This window comes from Micropterus salmoides, unplaced genomic scaffold (genome assembly GCF_014851395.1).
Source record: "Micropterus salmoides isolate LMB-PRFRI ecotype aquatic unplaced genomic scaffold, ASM1485139v1 Ms_hic_scaffold_11, whole genome shotgun sequence".
Lineage (NCBI taxonomy): Eukaryota > Metazoa > Chordata > Actinopteri > Centrarchiformes > Centrarchidae > Micropterus > Micropterus salmoides.
This window is the reverse complement of record NW_024040152.1, coordinates 15,733,570-15,752,087: the sequence shown is the minus strand read 5'-3', so window position 1 is coordinate 15,752,087 and position 18,518 is coordinate 15,733,570. Positions and strand designations below refer to the sequence as shown.

At 40.6% G+C, this 18,518-nt stretch overlaps 2 protein-coding genes across 9 annotated transcripts in view; both read left to right on the top strand.

The window, feature by feature from the left end:
• Window positions 1-4,621, top strand: part of kcnj14 (potassium inwardly rectifying channel subfamily J member 14) — a 35,566-nt gene extending 30,945 nt beyond the window's left edge. For both annotated transcript variants that reach the window (XM_038711307.1, XM_038711306.1), the window contains exon 5: window positions 1,366-4,621. In XM_038711307.1, the coding sequence (XP_038567235.1) occupies window positions 1,366-1,596 (231 nt within the window). In that variant the 3' untranslated portion in view covers window positions 1,597-4,621. The remainder of the gene's footprint in view (window positions 1-1,365) is intronic.
• Window positions 4,622-5,809: 1,188 nt separating this feature from the next.
• myh14 (myosin, heavy chain 14, non-muscle) overlaps window positions 5,810-18,518 on the top strand; it is a 33,643-nt gene continuing 20,934 nt past the window's right edge. For 2 of the 7 annotated variants that reach the window (XM_038711302.1, XM_038711296.1), the window contains exons 1-10: window positions 5,811-6,155; window positions 9,718-9,904; window positions 11,451-11,657; window positions 12,743-12,899; window positions 14,047-14,074; window positions 14,769-14,883; window positions 16,244-16,291; window positions 17,083-17,094; window positions 18,230-18,322; window positions 18,436-18,499. In XM_038711302.1, the coding sequence (XP_038567230.1) occupies window positions 9,731-9,904; window positions 11,451-11,657; window positions 12,743-12,899; window positions 14,047-14,074; window positions 14,769-14,883; window positions 16,244-16,291; window positions 17,083-17,094; window positions 18,230-18,322; window positions 18,436-18,499 (898 nt within the window). In that variant the 5' untranslated portion in view covers window positions 5,811-6,155; window positions 9,718-9,730. Of the gene's footprint in view, window positions 6,156-9,717; window positions 9,905-11,450; window positions 11,658-12,742; window positions 12,900-14,046; window positions 14,075-14,768; window positions 14,884-16,243; window positions 16,292-17,082; window positions 17,095-18,229; window positions 18,323-18,435; window positions 18,500-18,518 lie in introns of all 7 variants that reach the window. The other 5 variants (XM_038711299.1, XM_038711300.1, XM_038711297.1 and 2 more) reach the window with 5 other exon arrangements.

Sequence of the window (18,518 nt, the reverse complement as noted above, 5' to 3'; positions counted from 1 at the left end):
TGTGTTTAGTGCTAATTAGCAAATGTTAGCTTGCTAACACACTAAACTAAAACAGTGAACATGGTAAACATGGACCTGCTAAACATAAGCATGTTAACATTGTTATTTTGAGTATGTTAGCATGCTGACTTAGCATTTAGCTCAAAGCATAGCTGTTCAAAATACAACCTCACAGAGTAGGGTGACCAGACATCCCTGTGTTCCGGGGACAGTCCCCGGTTTTGGTGGCCTGTCCCCATCTGGAGCTGTCCCCAGAAATATCCCCGTTTTTAACTGCGTGTTAATCATAGACTGTATAAGGTGTTAACAGACCTGAAATCAGAATGTACGTAGCTAGAAAGACTGGACAGCAGAGCATACAGGTGTCGTGCTGAAAAGTAATTGTCTGCCCAAAAGTGATCACTCAGTATGTTAAAGCTGTATCGCCCAGTCCCTTTACAACTACAGCTGCTTTTATCTGGTTCAAACAGACATAACGTGCAAATAAATATCACTTTATGTCCGTGGTAATAGCAAAGGTATGTCTTTGTGATACTTTAACTTTTTTTTTTACGGAATAATCACAGTTGTGGCCAAATAAGTGTTTGCAGTTTATAGCATAACCAGGCATGACATTTATTGGTAATAATAGAAGCCTGTTATTGCCGATGGATTATGTGTTTGGTAGGTCTATGTCTAGTATCCTTGTTTATAGTTGGAAATTAGAATGTAGCCTCTAATTAACATGACTTACTGCTGAGTTATATATAAAATAAACATGATCTCTTTTGCAATCCTTATGACTCTACATTATTTAACTTGCTGTGTACCAACCAATCCAAATTTTACCTGTTGAAATACCTTTAAATGTCCAGTACAACCTATGTAATGCAGTATTCCACTTTTCGGAAAGTGATTGCAGCTTCTACTTATTGACTGAAAGATAGATTCTGTCTCAAAATGACTTGATTTCATTCAGAAGTTATATTTGACAGATTATAACTCAGCTAGTACTGTTTACCTCTTAAAATACCTTTAAATGGCCAAAACAAAACATAAAATACAGTATTCTACTTGCTAGAAAGTGATTGCAGCCTCTACTTATTGACTGAAAGATTATTTCTACCTCAAAATTACTTGATTACATTCAGAAGAGTTATATTTCACAGATTATAAAACTGAAATGGTACCCCTTTTTAAATTTCATATATAATACGTAATATATTCTTAATGACATACTGACCACCAAACCAAAAATGTCCCCGGTTTTCATTTCAGAAATCTGGTCACCTTATCACAGAGCCGCTATTTTAACTGAGACTTGTTGTGTTTCCATACAAATTAAATGTAAAAAAAAAAATTCTTGTCTCGTGCCTTTTTTGCTAGGTGGACTACTCATTCTTCCATCGGACATATGAAATCCCGACCACTCCTTCATGCAGTGCTAAAGAGCTGGCAGAACAGAAGTTCTTACAAAGCTCACACTCGTCATTCTGCTATGAGAATGAAGTGGCTCTGCAACTCGTCTCCCCTGATGATGAGCCTGAACAAGACCCTGAGTGTCCCTCCCCACCCACACGAAGGCCATCTCTGGCAGAACATCTCCACTACAACTGATACAGTGGGATAGGAAGCCTTAAGGGAAAAGAGGCAGAAAGTAGCCATGGAGGTTTAGAGGAAGAACAGGAACAAAGAGAGGGTAAGAACGGTAGGAATGGGCAGTCCAAGAGAGACCAGATTAAAAGTACATATATGGATTTGCCAGTGTCAGGAACAGGGTAGGAAGTGAAACCGTTTACAGTGAATAGAGAGGGAAGAAAGTCCAGAATAGGAGCAAGTCAAGAGATCCATTAGAGTTTTTAAAAGTTTACAGGATTTAGATAAATTCTACTGTACAGATTAAATTGTACAGAGAAACAGAAAAGATATGGACAGATAAAGAAACAGTGAGAGGTTTGGGATCAGTCTATAGGGGAGATGGGTTACTACACTGACCTAGTTGTCTGATTGGTCCTGGCAATCTTTCAGAATTATTGAACAAATGTCTGCAATGTCTCACATCTGGCCCATCATCACTACCACAACACACCCATCTGGCTCTAATGCCTGACTGGCAGAATATACAAGAGCAGCCCATGGTGGCTCTAACCTGCAACTGCACCTCCACTCTTATGATCTGCAGGAATTCTTGACCTCTACTGAAATGAATGGTAGTGTACCTTCTGAGGTACAACTCAGGAATGTTTTCCACTATGATGCTGATTTATCATTTTAATGCTTTATTTTCTTATGGTAAGTATGGATAGTGCACAATTTGTGATACTTTGAGGTTGGGGGTGGCTGTTGAGAATGCTTTTGAGTATTTGGCTTGGCTACTTGTAGAGCCAAAGCAGGGCAACAGTAACATGAAGAAGCAACTGAAAACTAGCAGCTTTTTAAAGCAGTTTCTTTTCCATGTTATGTGCTGTACGTTGTTTGTCTTTTGACCCTTTTTCCCCCTGTGTCATGAAAAAAAAAAGTTAACTGGTTGTAACATTTGATTTATTCATTTGTTGAGATGAAGACCATGTGGTCAGAGGAAGCATGAGTGTTTGTCATTTTCAAACCACTGCAGTGATATACAATGACAGATGACAATTGCTGTGTCCAGACCAGTTAATTACCATACATTCTTTCTTGCACTACTATGTACAGTATCTTTTCATTTTGCTAAAAACACTCATATTGTATTGTTCTTGTCTGTTGCTTTTGGATTCTAGTACAACTCAGTTACAACATTATATTTGAAATGTCTTGGCACACTTGGAAGACCCTTGATGGTTTAGACTGAATCGAGAAAAAGGGGTCTGTAAATGCTCTGGAGGCTAGTAACCTCCAACATCACAAGAACATAACTGAGCTGAACTGAATGGGAGAAGCGTTCTGACGATGATGACATGGCTTGCTTCTCTGAGAATAAAACTGTCAAACTTCTGCACAAGTGGATGAGGATTGAACTGGAAACTACACCACATCCATAGAATATTATTCAGTTTTTTGTGCCCATAAAATCATTTGACACCCTGCTCTAAGTCGAATGTGTTACGGTAGTGAATGGTGCCTTCAGAACAAACCAGAGATTTTGCAACTGGCCCGTCATCTGCAGCTGCAGCTTATTTTTATTGTGTGTATTTGCATAATGCTACTTATTCAAGAGTGTTTTTTCAATCACTGTAACATTTGCAGTACGTTGTTCTAAGTAGACAAAAATATCTATGCAAATGAATTACTGTGAATCTGCTCAGTTACTGAGAAGTCTCAATATGAATATGCATTGAACATAAAGATGCTTTTAGCTGCATTGTATTGTACACGATGTAATAGTTGCACTTTGTAGTTAAATTACAAAGCACCTGGAATGTTGTTGTTTCTTTTAGATCCTATAATAATGTACTGTAAATTATGCCACCGGAGTATTTAAGTGTTAAATTACAGGTGTTGGTGATGGAAATGTAAGTCAGTGTCAGGAGTGCAACATTATATTACTGTAAGTGTTAACCAATAATCAGCCTGTCCAATGCACATCGTAGGAACGTTGTACTTTGCACAAAAGTAATATATGGAGATGAATATCACTAATGAAGATCTACAACAGCACAGTAGAGTTGCTGGATCAGAACAGGTTAACCTCATTGCATTAGTCGCAGTGCTTGACTTCAGTTATCGAAATATTTTGTCATGGTTACCTCAGGAGTGTTGAGGTATTGATAACATATTATCTATTACAATTAGTGTTAAGGCTGTTATATGTTTGTGTCCTCCCTTCACTTCTCCTTCTTGGCTACCATGTTCTATTTATAAGCTGCATGGAGGGGGTCATGTCGTTCACCTTTCCTCCACTTCCATGAAATGTAACTTGAACTTACAGCACCATCACTTTAACAACGATAGCACTTTTTAAACACCCCAGAAAGAAATAGACAGATGGATTGTTTGGTAATTTAACTGGTTGCTTAGGATTCACTACTCACAGTACACATACTACATTTTTTAAATCGTAGGTATTTATAATATACATTGTGTAAAATACATAGTATAGTGTCATTTTTTAATAAATAAGTGAGATGAAACCAATGAAAGTTGTAGATACCTTTCCTATGTTATTTTTCTAAAGAGAACTGCTCCAACATTGAAATTAATTTCAGAGCTGCCTCAGGCACAGAGCACTTCCAAATGAAACTGAACTGTGTTGAGCAAATAAAACACGGGGACTGAATTGCAATTATTGGTTGTTTCTTTATTTATTCTCCTTGTAGCTCACATCGCAAGCCAGTCCATTTTAAAAATCTTATCACTGCTCTGATAATCTTTGCTGCGTTTACATTTACAGATTTAGATTTTATGTACTACTTACATATAGGTAATATTACTGTAATTATACAGAGATTAACTAAGATTTTTACAAAATGTTGAGAGACGAAGATTATCCTTATAGTGTCTTCACAATTACTTGGCTGCTGGAGATTTATGACTCATAGACACATACCAAATCACCAGATCTTGTTTCAGAAGGAAGTGCAAGGAATGTCCACAACTATCTCTTTCTCTATCTATATATACTGTGTATACATATAGGCTATATATGTTCACTGATAACCTTGTCTGTCACTGACACTAACAGTCTGTACCTAAACCTTAATAACGCATTTTCAGATTTTTTGCAGGAACATGTGAAAGAATGTTAAAACTGTATGATGTAAATAAAACTATACAAATCTTGTAATGACTGATTTGTACAGCTCTGACTTCAACAGAAGTCATATAAGATATAGTAGTTTTGATTTATTTGTATTGTGTTGTCAAAATGGCCTGTTAGCTTCTGCAAAACTCTTATCACTGCTGACAAATCAGAAGAATAAAACACCCCTTAGCAAAGACCCTATAATAACCTTTATGGCTTATATGCTAAAACATGGGAGACAACATATAACCTTCCATTAAATGGCTTATGGTCAAACATAAAAGAAATAAACATTGATATAGAAATATCAATGTTCTTTGTATCTTTTTTGGCTTGATTCTGCTCTTTGTCAGTGTCATAACTACACTTACAGGAAGCCTACTAAAATCTATTATATTCATGTTGCAAAATATTTATCTTAAGATATCTGCATTATGGTTGTGGTCAGTATTGCAAAAATTAGACACTTAGTGCTACATGTTTAGTTTAGTTTGAAAAAATAAATACAGTTATATGGCCCACTTTAGCTTTTTGCGGAGCTTTCAAACATGTCTCATGGTCTTTATCAGCGGTTGGAGTTTGCTCCTTTAGAGTTAATACAGTCATACATAACATAGTTATATGTTTTGAATTGTGTAAATATTGTTTTCTATGTGGCACATTAAGGCTACAACGCATTTCTGAAGATTTAGCTATGATTCCTGTGATGCTTTTACAGTGGTGTAAATGTTTACCCATTGCCCCAGGACCCTGGTACCTCGAGTACTTGAGCTCAGGATTTTCTGGGATGATCTGAATCACGCGCCTGGAGTCAGATCATTCCAAGCAGACCATCGGTTGTGTGCGGATGGGGATTCATACAAATCCGATCCCAGATCTGTGTCTGCCGACACTCGCTGCCACTGAGTGGTAAACAAAGGGCGCGCAAATCTCCCTACTTTACCGCGATAGTGCCGCACAGGCACCTGCTGCAAGGTTCCAATTGGCTGTTCGACACGTCAGTCACAGTTAGCCCCGCCCTTTGTCCGTTAGCATTGGCTAACGGTGGAGCTTCTTGAGCCACCGTTAACCCCATTCGTCGCCGCAGACGTTTCATGCCAGCTTTGGGGCGGAAAGTTCCCGTCGTATTCATGAGGCGGGACTACTTCTCGGTTGTAGATTTTCATTGGAGTTATTTCTCTCTGAGGCTGGACCAAAAACCGTCTTCTCGTACCTGGTTGGCCCGCTAGTAGGAAGCACCGCTCCTGGGCTGAAGCCGTCGTGTTGCCCTCACTGCTCTCTGTTTTATTCTCACCAAGAAGTGTGAGTGCGGCTCCGCTGAGTGAGCGGTGCAATGATAAAAGCCGCATATGCGGTAGGCTACACACCTATCAGGCAGGAAAATACCCACGAAACAGCCTCACCACGCTTCTCCTCGCACCACAGCCTTATCCACGACTCTGAGCGGAACCTGAAGGTGAGAGATTTAATTGCCTTTACTCTAATCCAACTCTTAAATAGCCAGTGTAATATCCTGAACGTATCATATTTCAGTGTAGCTGGCTAACCTCGCTAGGTTGCTCTAAATGCGGTGGTAAAACGCCTAAAAATGAAACGTTGATGGGACTACAGGCGTTCATACCGGTTTGGTCTTTATTTATGTCTTCGAAGAGAGACTTACATCGAGATGACCTGATGTCTGGCCAAGGAAAACTGTGTCTAATGGCCACATTATAAGGGATTTCGACTCATATATTATAATGTAGAGGCCTACTGTGATCTTTGTCTAATATGATCATGTAAATAACAGTGATAACAATTCCTAGTTATTACTCTCAGTGAAAATGGCTTGGTTTTGTGGCTGCCACATGAATGCAGTTCACAGAGTCAATTAAAGGCTGGGGCCCATGTGATTGTTCATGTCTTATGTTCAAGGTGTGGTTGGCCTCGTCAGTTTTTTGTGCTGGAGCTACGGTCCTGAAATGCAGGTAATTTTTTAGGGGTCACGCCGCAGCTGTACGTCTCCGCAGCCGCACTGTAATTATCATAGCCAGTGGCTTTATAATGTCACCTCTCCTCTCTGGCCGCTACAGTGCGCAGATGCCACACAATCTCATCACCGAAGCAATGCCACCTCGCATGAAAGCTGAAGTACAAGGCGTCTCCAGCTTCCCCCACCCTTTTAACACACGCATAATCACGCGTAGGCACCCACACACTCATTACACAGACACGCATAGATAGATGCACACACACCACAAGACCCCCCGCAGTGGATGACCTCAGTTAAAACTCAGTAGGTATTGTCTGAGGGCTGCTGCTTTAGTGTTCGGGGTGTTGCTATGGAGGAGAGCAGTCAGGTTTTGGCAACTCCAGCTGCTGCAGGACGAGCTCGCTGGTCAGTCCAGCCTGTACTGCGACAACCTGTGAGGTCTCTCTGTGTGTGTAAACACTATGCTTTAGGGCAATCTTTAGGATTGATGAGACCCAGCAACATCCTATACTGTAGCTGCAGTGTCTGCATGCAGATTATGGTGACTGTGGCCATTTTACTGTAATAGATAATGTCCACATCTGTCACTCATTTCAGTAGTTTTGATTTCTCTTAGGTTTGTAGGCAAATTAATTTTTTAAGGATAAATCTGGGGTCATTGTTTTTATCTTATTGTTAACAAAACCTATAAAAATTCTCAAAAATAATAAATTGATGATGATGATGATGGATTGCCTATGTAGTCAAAGCCTGACATATAGTTCATTCCTTGTACATAGACCTTCACGGTTCCCCATTAAAAATACATCGATCCACTGGGTGACATGTTGCTTCATTATCATGAACATAGAAACTGTAGATTATTCACACAACCCACATTCCTTGTTTGGGTGAGGTAAATACTTAATACAGTAAGAAATGAATTTGCTGAAAATAGTCCCCAAGAAATGCACTATTTCTTTTCCTTTTAGTAAATCAAAGGCCTCAGAACTACATATTTGTGCCCAGCTTTTTAAATATTTATGTCTTCAGTAGAAACAAATGGGCTTGGGTCTGAGTGCAACACAGGGTAGAGAAGTCGTAAGGAAATAAAGACAAACTACATCATTGTTGTTTTGTGTCTTTTTGCGGTATTTGTTGACCATAAGAAAAATATAGAATAACACCAGCCTTTAAGAACAGCTGTATAGCTGTTTGATGTCACTGAGGGATCACATTTTTTCCATACTGAGTGGCTGGGTGGTGGCGGCGACTCTTTTGTCAACATTTTCACTCCACACCCAGAGTCTGGGAATTGGAGTAACAGGTATGGTTAAGGCAGGGTTCGGGGGCAGGGCCCTGTCGTGAACAGACAAAGCGGAAAAAACTTTCACTGATGATCCATGGCAGGAATCATGCCTGATGACGTACCTGCTGAGGTATGGAGATGCCAATAATTACCACATACACCATACGGGCAGGAACAAAAGCCTTCCTGTCAGATCAATGGCATTTCCTCCGAAAAGATCATAATCATCATAATGATCTGTTGATCCGACACATGATTTTGATATCAACACTTCACCAGCTAACTCATCATTCAGTTCATTAACAGAAAGTTAATCCACCAACAAGCTGGCCTTCTTGAAGGGTTTCATTCCTAAGTTGCATGTCACATGAAATTCAGCCCATCAAATTCCATCAACTCAGATGAACCACTAACCCATGAGAATTGTCTTTCAAGTACATTTACATTTACTAATGTAGCTGAACCTTTTATCCAAAGCGACTTACAAATGCTGTCTATTTTCAAAAGGAAAATGTCAGATTTTGGAATTAATCATTTCTTTACTATGTAATTAGTCCATTAATTAGATTGTGAGCAGCATGAATGTCAGTGTCCTTTGCTAACATTCAGTAGGTTATTATCTGTGCGGCTGCAATTAATAACATTTTGATTATGGAATCCTCTTCTGATTATTTTATTGATTCATTGTTTGGTCTATTAAAAGTCAGCAATCAATGACAAATTCCCATCACAAGGGACCATGGCGACATCTTAAAATGCCTTCTTTTGTATGACTATGAGTTCAAAACCCAAACATATTCTGTTTCCTATCATAGAAGACAAAAACAAAACTATAGAATAATCATATTTGTGAAGCTGGAACCAGTGAAATTTCCACAATTTGTACTTTACACTGGCGACAGTTGCCATTGAATGGTCAGTATGGGCATCTTGGACAGAGCAGCAACTAGCCCATTTTGAAAAAATTCCTACGAGCCTCAGTGGAAAGTTTTAGATTCACTGGTTCTCCTCCACCAAGGGATGAAATCACTGGTGCACACTATTTCTTAGTTGTCAGAGCAAATCTAGAAACATCCTGTTGTAGTACTACAGTCACTCTGACTGGAGTTGGCCTTCGTTTTTCAGAGTAGTAACCACTTCTAGCTACTGTCACCTCATCTTTCACAAGATTCTTGGTCCTAAGGCGGCAAATCAACATTTGGGTTCCAATAGTCCTCAGTGAGGGTCCAGTGGCCTGTAGTAGAAGGACGCTTCATTTTCTTTCAGTTAACAATAGATTCAGTTCATTTTGATCCTCTCGTCTCCTCACTGCTATCCCACCCTTTTTTCTTCTTCCTCACCATCCCTCCCCCTCTCACTGTCATGTCAGTTTACTCAGACGATTGATGTATCTCGCTGTTTCTCCATCCCTCCATCCTTCCACCCCCCCGATCTCTGACTTTCTTCCTCCCTTCTTCTTCTTGATTTGCTGTGTCTTTCAATTAGGCCATCCCTGATCTCAGCTGGATATGACCTGCATGCTACTTGCGTGCTACTACTGCTCTTCGTTTTTGTGTGCATGTGTGCACATGGAGTATGTGTGTGCGTGTATCTTGACACAGTATCACATCAGTGTCACTGTCCGACGCTGTCCTTTACATCATCCACACAATGCGCTCCAGTTTTCAGCCACAAGGCCTGTGACAAAAAAAAATGGCTCAACACAGGCTCACATTTTTATTGCCCTCCCTTTTTTTCTCCCATTCTTTCCTCACCCAGTGCCAGTAGAACCATGTCCAGGCCAACGGGGGGCGGTGCCAACGATGTCACGGTCCGCTTCCTGTCATCAGGGGCGGGGCCGGGGCCAGGGTCTCCCACCTCCAACTCTGTGTTCCCTGCCGCCAGCCAGGCCGACTGGGCAGCTAAGAGGCTGGTTTGGGTGCCGTCAGAGAAGCATGGCTTTGAGGTAAGCAGGTGTTGTCCACTTGTAAGAGAAATGGATGACTTTTTGTTTCCAACAAGCACCAACATCTAATTATAATCATAACTGGATATAAAGCAGTTAAACAACAAATGTCAGGGCTAAATGCAATTTTTTCAATTTTTACAACTTGTTTTCACATTCCTGTTTCCCACTATCTATGTCTATATCCCATGGTTAATCCATTTGCCCCAGGTGTCAAGTGAAGGTGTGTCAAGCAGGTGAGGCAAAGCAGCATAGGGTGTGTGTGCATCTTTGTATGTGTCATTTTTTACGAGGTTTTTATCACCATGACAATACATTATTTTAATTATTTTAATTTGTTCTACGTTTCCTCGGGTACTTGCATAATGCACATTTCAAGTTTTTACTATGGGATGTGACATATGAATTCGATGTCCTAGCTCCGAGTCTCCCTCCCTCTGCTGGACTGGTTTCATAGAGAGCTCTATGAATAGAACAATACTCTCCTTCAGCCTCCTAATGTTAAAGAGGCCATTGTAGAGACACTGACTTCATTTTACACTCATGAACTGAGAATGGCACTGTTGGACAAACACACACACACCGAAAATATACACATTCATACAGCATAACACACAGAGAGACACACATCCAGTTTCATATTCTGAGCATGTAGTTCAATCGGTGACTAATATACACCCACACACGCACCAACACAAACGTGCACATAATTTGTGTGTTGTGCATGTCAAGTAGCGGAGAGAATAAAGATGAGCCGAGCTGCAGAGTCATGTGACCTGGTCCAAATCAGAGTTCACTACTTCCTGTCCAACCAGCACCAGACCAACAGCATGACAACAAGTTCCTCTCTTCCATTTTCTGTCACCATCTATTCTTGACTGCACTTATTCTAAAGCTCACTGGCAGAGATTCTGACAAACATTTTCACAATTATATTTTCAATGTTGCTTAATTTTAAATGCAGGCCAGCTGGTTTACTGTAGAGTTAACGGGCTAGACCAGAGTTTTGTGTGAGTTACAGCAACACAGCTGCATTAATTACAGTAAAGCAAACTATATGTTTTTTAATTGATGTTCTACATTAACTTCTATTCTAGTCGGTACTAAATGAAAATCTGTGAGGATCTTGAAACTTGCTTACTTGAGACTAGTAACTCTTCACAGTTTAGTCGGTTTTATTTTTTTGTCAGTGATGGCTTGTTGGAAAGCTCTTCCTTGTAGGTGCATCAAAGGAAGATGCAGCATCCAGGATTTAAGATTTCTGCGAAGATCTGAGCCTGCCAAACAGCATCTTTTTTCAGCATATTAAATTTACATTAACCTTTTCAAGAGATCGAGTTTTATTTATTGAATATTTGAGATTGATTTCCTCATGAAGGCATTGCTTGTTTGACACCTGACTGTGAAATGTTGAGGTTGACATGATGTTCACTGTGGTGTTCCTCAAGCAAGTATCTGCTAACTGATTAATTTTCACATTGAACACAAACTCTCTTTCTTCATCTCCCATACTGTCTGTTAAACCTCTCTCTTTTTCCACCCCCAGTCGGCCAGTATTCGGGAAGAGCGTGGTGATGAGGTGGAGGTTGAGCTTACAGACAGTCAGCGGCGGATCACTCTGTCCAGGGAGGAGGTGCAGCGGATGAACCCCCCACGCTTCAGTAAAGTGGAGGACATGGCCGACCTCACCTGCCTCAACGAAGCCTCGGTGCTGCACAACCTGAGAGAGAGATACTACTCTGGACTGATATATGTGAGTGCACAAAACAATAAACACATGAGAGGGTGAACGCATTCACAGCATATAGCAAATAATCTCACACAATGCATATTCACATACATGTATTAACAAGAGAAGGCAGTTTGTGATGTTGTGTACACGCATGTGTTAACGGTTAGCTCCTCTGATGTCTCCTGTGGAACTGATATGGGGTGGTAAGAAAGGTGTGGAGTCAGTTTACAAAGTTGTTAGTGTGCGTGTGTATGTGTGTGTGTGTGTGTGTGTGTTTGTGTGTGAGGTGTCAGTGGGAGGCATCTACAGTTTCTACTGCAGTAGGATAAGGATAAGTAGGAATGGAAGTCATGGTGATTTACATACCCAGGAAATATATTATACAGTATGTGTGATTAAAGTAGATTAATATATAGGCAATGAAATGTAGTTGAGTTGCCTGTTAATGGGATGGAGGATGAAGCTGAGAGGAAAGATTAGCAGAAGGACAGAGAGCAGTATTGATAAATTGTTGGAATAGCTTTAAGGGGCGTATAACAGTATGAGATAAGATAAAGTAGTTTGTGTATCATTGGTGGCTTTCATTGCAGTTGGAGTGCATGTTTGGGTATGAATGGGCACTGTGTAGAAGATGTAACCATTGGCTGCATTTACAAGACCCAAAATGTTCCTTTGTTAATTTATAATTGTCACCTTTTTTTATGGACCATATGTTTGGACTGAAATCAATTCAACTGACAATTCCCTGAATGTTCAGATAAGACTGTCCTATTTGCCTGCGTTATATACTGAATCAAGTAAATGACAGAGCTGCACCGAGCGCTCTGCACCTTTTTTGGTTTAGTGCTGTACATTCTGTTGAAGCAGTTGTTTAATAAAAACACGCTTCTCCTGCAGTTATCAAACAGGAGAAGTTAAGCCACCCACTATTATTGACAGTCTCAACTAACTCAAGTTACTAAGCATTTGCAGAGAGAGTGTTGAACATAATAATAATCAAACAGAACTAAAACAAAATTATGCCGTTTTTATTCTGTCTGGATTGTGAAATACAAACTATGAGGATAAGGACAATGTAAATCTCTCTCTTCTGTGTGTTTTTCCAGACATATTCAGGCCTGTTCTGTGTGGTGGTGAACCCTTACAAGAACCTGCCCATCTACACAGAGGCCATTGTGGAGATGTACCGGGGCAAAAAACGCCACGAGATGCCCCCACACATCTACGCCATATCAGAGGCCGCCTATCGCAGCATGCTACAAGGTATTCAACACTATCTATGACCTCTGACCCCTGACTAACTCTGGCACTGCAACAGCTCATCTGGGCTGGAACATGGTAATGAATCTCGTCTGTGATCTTTGCTCGCTAAGCCACACTGTGAACGCTACTTAAAGGTGCGGTATGCTCTTGACTCGTGGCTCAAAAGCCTTTAAAGTGACAACAAACAGGCAAGACAGTATTTTTTGCAACAGAGATTTCTGGGTGTGGCACTCCCTTTAATGAGTGGATTAAGTGATATTGTTTATTTGTTGTGGTGATGAAATGTGTGATAACCACATATAATATGTTTAAGAATGCATGATTTTTTTTAGGCCCTACCAGTAATATTGAGTTCATGAGATGAGACAGAATTCCCAGCAGCCATTTAAAAGCGGTTAATGGCCGATTGAGCAATGTCTCTGCCTCAGGGTGTCTTCCAGAGATAACAGGACATGACAGATGAGGCTCTGCGTCTATGTATTTGCCCCCCCCCCCCCCCCCCCCCTCAGGGTAGACTGTAGGTGTGTTATTACAGTGATTTAACCTGTAGGACCAGTATGAATTCCTCTAAACTGAACGTGTGGGAATCTTAAACACAAGTAATGTTGCAAACAATGTCCACCCATTGACTACCAGTGTTATGTGGTTTGGCAGCCTGGAGAGACTAGTTCAGCTGGTGGCCTGTTTCTTTCTAAAGTGTTAATCAGTGAAGCAGTGACTGACATGCCAAGAGTCAGAGCACAGTCTGAGCCCTAGTTTGAGTCCATCTTTATACATATAATATGTATTACCCATGAAGATTTGAGGTGTGGGTCCCTATTGAGGCTTCCAGAGAACTTCATGCCTGGTTAGTGGCGGTGGAGGCTTGGTGTAACATGAGCCAAGATGGTGCCATAGATAACCTCCTCACTCCCACACAGCACCTTAGAGGGTGTTATTTCAAGAATCATATATCAACATGTGTAGATTTTCAAATCGTCACAGTTGTGATCCTTGTAGCTGTTTGATGTTGACCTCCCACATGTTTAACACTGTATGAACAAATGTAGAACAGAAGTATCTCAAAATCGTTTCTCAACAGTCCGACAGATCTTTCTCTATATCTATATGTTACTAATTTGTCCTCACATTGTTTTTTCTTTAACAGACCGAGAAGATCAATCAATCCTCTGCACGTGAGTTGCCTGCTGTGTGTGAATGCTTTGTAATTTGCTGTGAGGAAAACCTCTGTATGGGTCACATTTTCAAACATGAATTTAAAGAATCAGGACGGAAAAATCACATCTTTGCAAAATGCCAGGTCTATGATGTGAATGCATCATCCTGTCTGTTCCCCATGGTTTGTCTGCCTACCTGCTTGCCTGAGGGCCTTTCATTCGGCTCCCTGTCATCATGTCTTCCTGCCAGACTCTTCCTGTCATTGTCAAGGATCCCATTTTATGTTCATCTTGAATCAGTGTATTTGGGACGAGCCGTCCTCTCCTTTTAGGTCTTTTACAGCTGCTATTTTTACGCCACTCTCCGTGGTTCTTCGCCAAAAGCAACAATACTGACGCAGCCTGTATCCTCCACACCTGCTTTCTGTTTGGACCTGTGGCTTTGAATGCACTGCATGGGCACTATATTTACTGGTGTGATGAATGTGTGTTTGGCCACTTGTTCCTGTGTGTCCTCTCTCTTTAAAATGCTTATATATACCATTCATAATTGAGACCATATGTGTTTGAGATGGACCATTTTGTTAAGAGAATGGTATTTATTGTGTATGTGTGTGTGTTCCTTACTCGGTCTTGTGTGTGTGTGTGTGTGTGTGTGTGTGTGTGTGTGTGTGTGTGTGTATGTGTGTGTCTGTGTTTATGTGTATTCCAGAGGCGAGTCTGGAGCTGGGAAAACAGAGAACACTAAGAAAGTAATCCAGTATTTGGCTCACGTTGCCTCTTCTCATAAGGGTGGCACTTTGGGCAGGAACAAGGAAGCTGTCCAGGTACGTCGCAGTAGAGACATCACAGAAGTAAAAAGAAAAAGAAGAGCAGCAGCCGAAAAAAACAACATACAAAGAGAAGAAGGGCTTTTCTAGGAACATTTAGAATGAAAGTGGAGGGGACTAACAGGAAAGATGGAAAAGGTGGAGAAGCATTTGAGTGTTGAGCGAAAAAAATAAGAGATGAGGAAAAGAAATATGATGTAGACTGTAGGCTATAGGAAGCTAAGTTGAGGCTAAGCAGAACTGTGTTCACATTACAGTAACCAAATCATGTTACAATGCCTCAAAAGTATATCACTTGACCTCAGAGATATCAGTGCAGCTCATCTGTGCTTTTTCTGTGTTCTGTGCCATGATATGACCATAAGTCACTTGTGTGTGTGTTTTCACCAATATATCTGGAGTCTGGGCTGAATTATGTGTCTTACAGCTGTGAAATGTTGCCATCTGGTATTTAAGTAAAGGAATAGTTAAAGTTTTGGGAAATAGGCTTATGAACTTTCTATCGGAGAATTAGGTGAGAAGACTGATGCCACTCTTGTGTCTGTGTGGTACAGTAAGCTCGGATCTAGAATCAGGAGGATTAGCCTAGCTTAGCAAAAAGACTGGAAGTAAGAGGAAACAACAAGCCTGCCTCTTTCCAAAGTAAATTCTGAACAAATGCATAACAACAGCTATAAAGCTCACTAATTAACACATAATATCTTGTTGTTTTGAATTGCACTCAAACAGAAATGTAAAACTGACAGCATGGAGTTTTATGGGGACTTTCGTACTATAACTATTTTTTGGTGTACACACGACCGCAGTAACTTCTCAGAGTCTTGCCAACACAGTGAGGTTGGATTGTGTTAATTATTGAGATTTAGATGAGCTGGTAGGTGTGTTGAACTTTAGACAGAGCAACACTTCCATTCTAAGCTAATCTCCAACTCTGTACTTAGCGCACACACATGAGACTGGTATCAATCTTCTCATCTAACTCTCAGGAAGGAAAGTGAATAAGCTTGTTTCCCAAAATGAACTATTTCCCAAAATTAAACTATTAATTTAAAAAAAATATAACTCACCATTGTTGCAGTGTCTTCAGAATTAGTTCAAAGTTGCTGTTCTCAATACAGTCCAATGCAATGTTTCTTCCCTAACCCAATCACAATTTAATGAACCTCAATCCCTTTCCTCTTAATTTTTTTATTCATACATTATGATTATAAAATGGGTTTCCCTGCAGGTGCAGGTGCTGTTTATCAGTCTTCTTTTTCTCATTTTCTCTGCAATTTCCTTTACCTTCCTTCCTTCCTGCACTTGTTCCCCCTCATTCTCTTCTTTCTGCTTTGTCCTCTCTTTCCTGCATGTTCAGATGGATGGCTCTAGATCTTTAACAAGGGGCAGTACTTTGGTGAACAGGGTGAGTGAACTCGATCCTACTGTCCTGTCCTGCTCTTTTATCCTGTATTTTTTCCTGCTTAAAGGTGGGGTTTGCGATTCTTGAGATTTCCAAAACCATACCAAATACCACGATGTAGAGCGAACAACGATACAGCAAGTAATTTAACTAACGTTAGCTAAGTTGTGGGTTAGCAAACTGTCGGTACAGTTGCTGCTGCAAAGCTAACATGCAGAGAGGAAGAGATGGTCTCAGAGCCAGCACACAAGCTCCAAACGGCGACACTCACAACTCTCCTGCTACTATAGCTAACATCACAACAACAGCATGTCTCGGCAAACTAGAAAGTAAGCTGAATGCCCGAGGGCAAGTAATTTAACGTTGACACACATATCATGGCTGGAACGGCTGGAATAGTGTTGGGTGGCTCGGTCAGAGCCAGAGCTGTGTACGAACACTGGGATTTTTTTCTGCGCACACACAGAATGGACAACTAGCCGTGAGGAGATATTCGCTGAATTTGACAAAAAGACATTGCATTGGATTTTAATCGCACACTCCACCCAGTTTTATTGAACTCCAAGATGATACTTACTAACCAACACAGTAACCTTAAACTATCAGTATTGATGTGGTTCCTCATAACAATCAAACCTTGCACAGTATATTTGATTTTGCTTGTTTGTATTCCTTTCTTTGTTATTGTTATTGTTGTCTTATTTGTCTTTTTTTGTTTGTTTGTTTATCCCATCCATATGTTCACCCATTCTCCTCCCCCCTAAAACTTCATTTCCTCACACACAATTCGTCAGAGTATGCAATATGTGAGTATAAACGTATTTAGACAACTTGGGGTTTATTCATTGGGGGTCACTTTTTGTAGAAATGAAACTTTCTGTGTAGAATATTTACAAGAGCTGATATGATTCACTTGATACATGATGAGAATCATGCCTTCGGTGGATAGTGCTTTTCTTTTTTACTTACCTGTCATAAATCCTGTCTTTCAGGGTCTCTAGTTTAGGCACGTTTTATTGTATTCTTCTCAGTGGGGTGAGGGTTGGCTTCTCATTCCCACTGGTTTTTGCTTACCTGTAGAACTGGTTTTAATTACATGAACTGTACAGTGGGAGTGGGTATGGGTGTGGTTGTGTCGTTTGCTGCCATCTGTGTGTGTGTGTGCGCGTGTGTGTGTGTATGTGTGTGCGCGTGTGTGTGTGCATGTGCGTGCGTGCGTGCGTGCGTGTATGTGTGTAAATATATTGTTCTGTCGTTGTGTGTAGTATACCCTTTAAAATGCTGACCTCTGTGTGTGCTTGTGTATCTGCCTCTGGTGTTGGCTGCCTGACATTCCTTGACCGTTTTTACAGTATAACCATCTCCTGTAGCTACAGTAACTCTTCTTCATTGGCTGCTGCTGATGTTGCATCAACAGCTGCTGCACTGGCAATGCGACAACCGTAGCAAGGCTTTGCAGCTAGCTAGAATCAGCCAATATGTAGCTTGTATATGATATTGGCATCTAAACCTGCAGCTTCTCTGCCCTTGTTGTCGTACAACAGTGGTTCTCAACTGACTCTTGTTAGTTGGATTCTAGAGATTGACTTTTAATAATGTAGATTTTAATAATAAATTAAACATGAAACATGATGATTCTTTTCATTGATTGCTTAACTAAAGAGAGCCCATTACTCATATTGACGTTGAGAATCATTTGTTCCCGGTCCTGCGAATGGTGTGTTTTGTGAATGCTATTTTGGGGTCTAAAATGCACCATTTTGTGTCACTGATCTTCAAGGATGAGTCATGCTTTTTTTTATATAACAGATCAGTAGTTACTTCAGAGAGAGCAGGATTAAATGGTGCATTTTAGTACACAGGCCCTATGGAGGTTTTTTTGTTGAGGCTCATATCTTTGTAGTGCTGTGAAGCTGATCTGACGTCTCCTGTGTGTCTCAGGGCGAGCTGGAGAGACAGCTGCTGCAGGCCAACCCCATACTGGAGGCCTTTGGTAACGCAAAGACTGTGAAGAACGACAACTCCTCTAGATTTGTAAGAACAGACTTGACAGTTTATACAAACCTCCTGAGCATTCTTTTCATGTCAGTATCATCAGTTTGATAATTTACTATATAAATTAACTGAAACTTTTTCTTCTGCTTCAGGGTAAATTCATCCGCATTAATTTTGACGTGGCGGGGTACATTGTTGGTGCCAACATAGAAACCTGTATCCTTTTACATAGGTT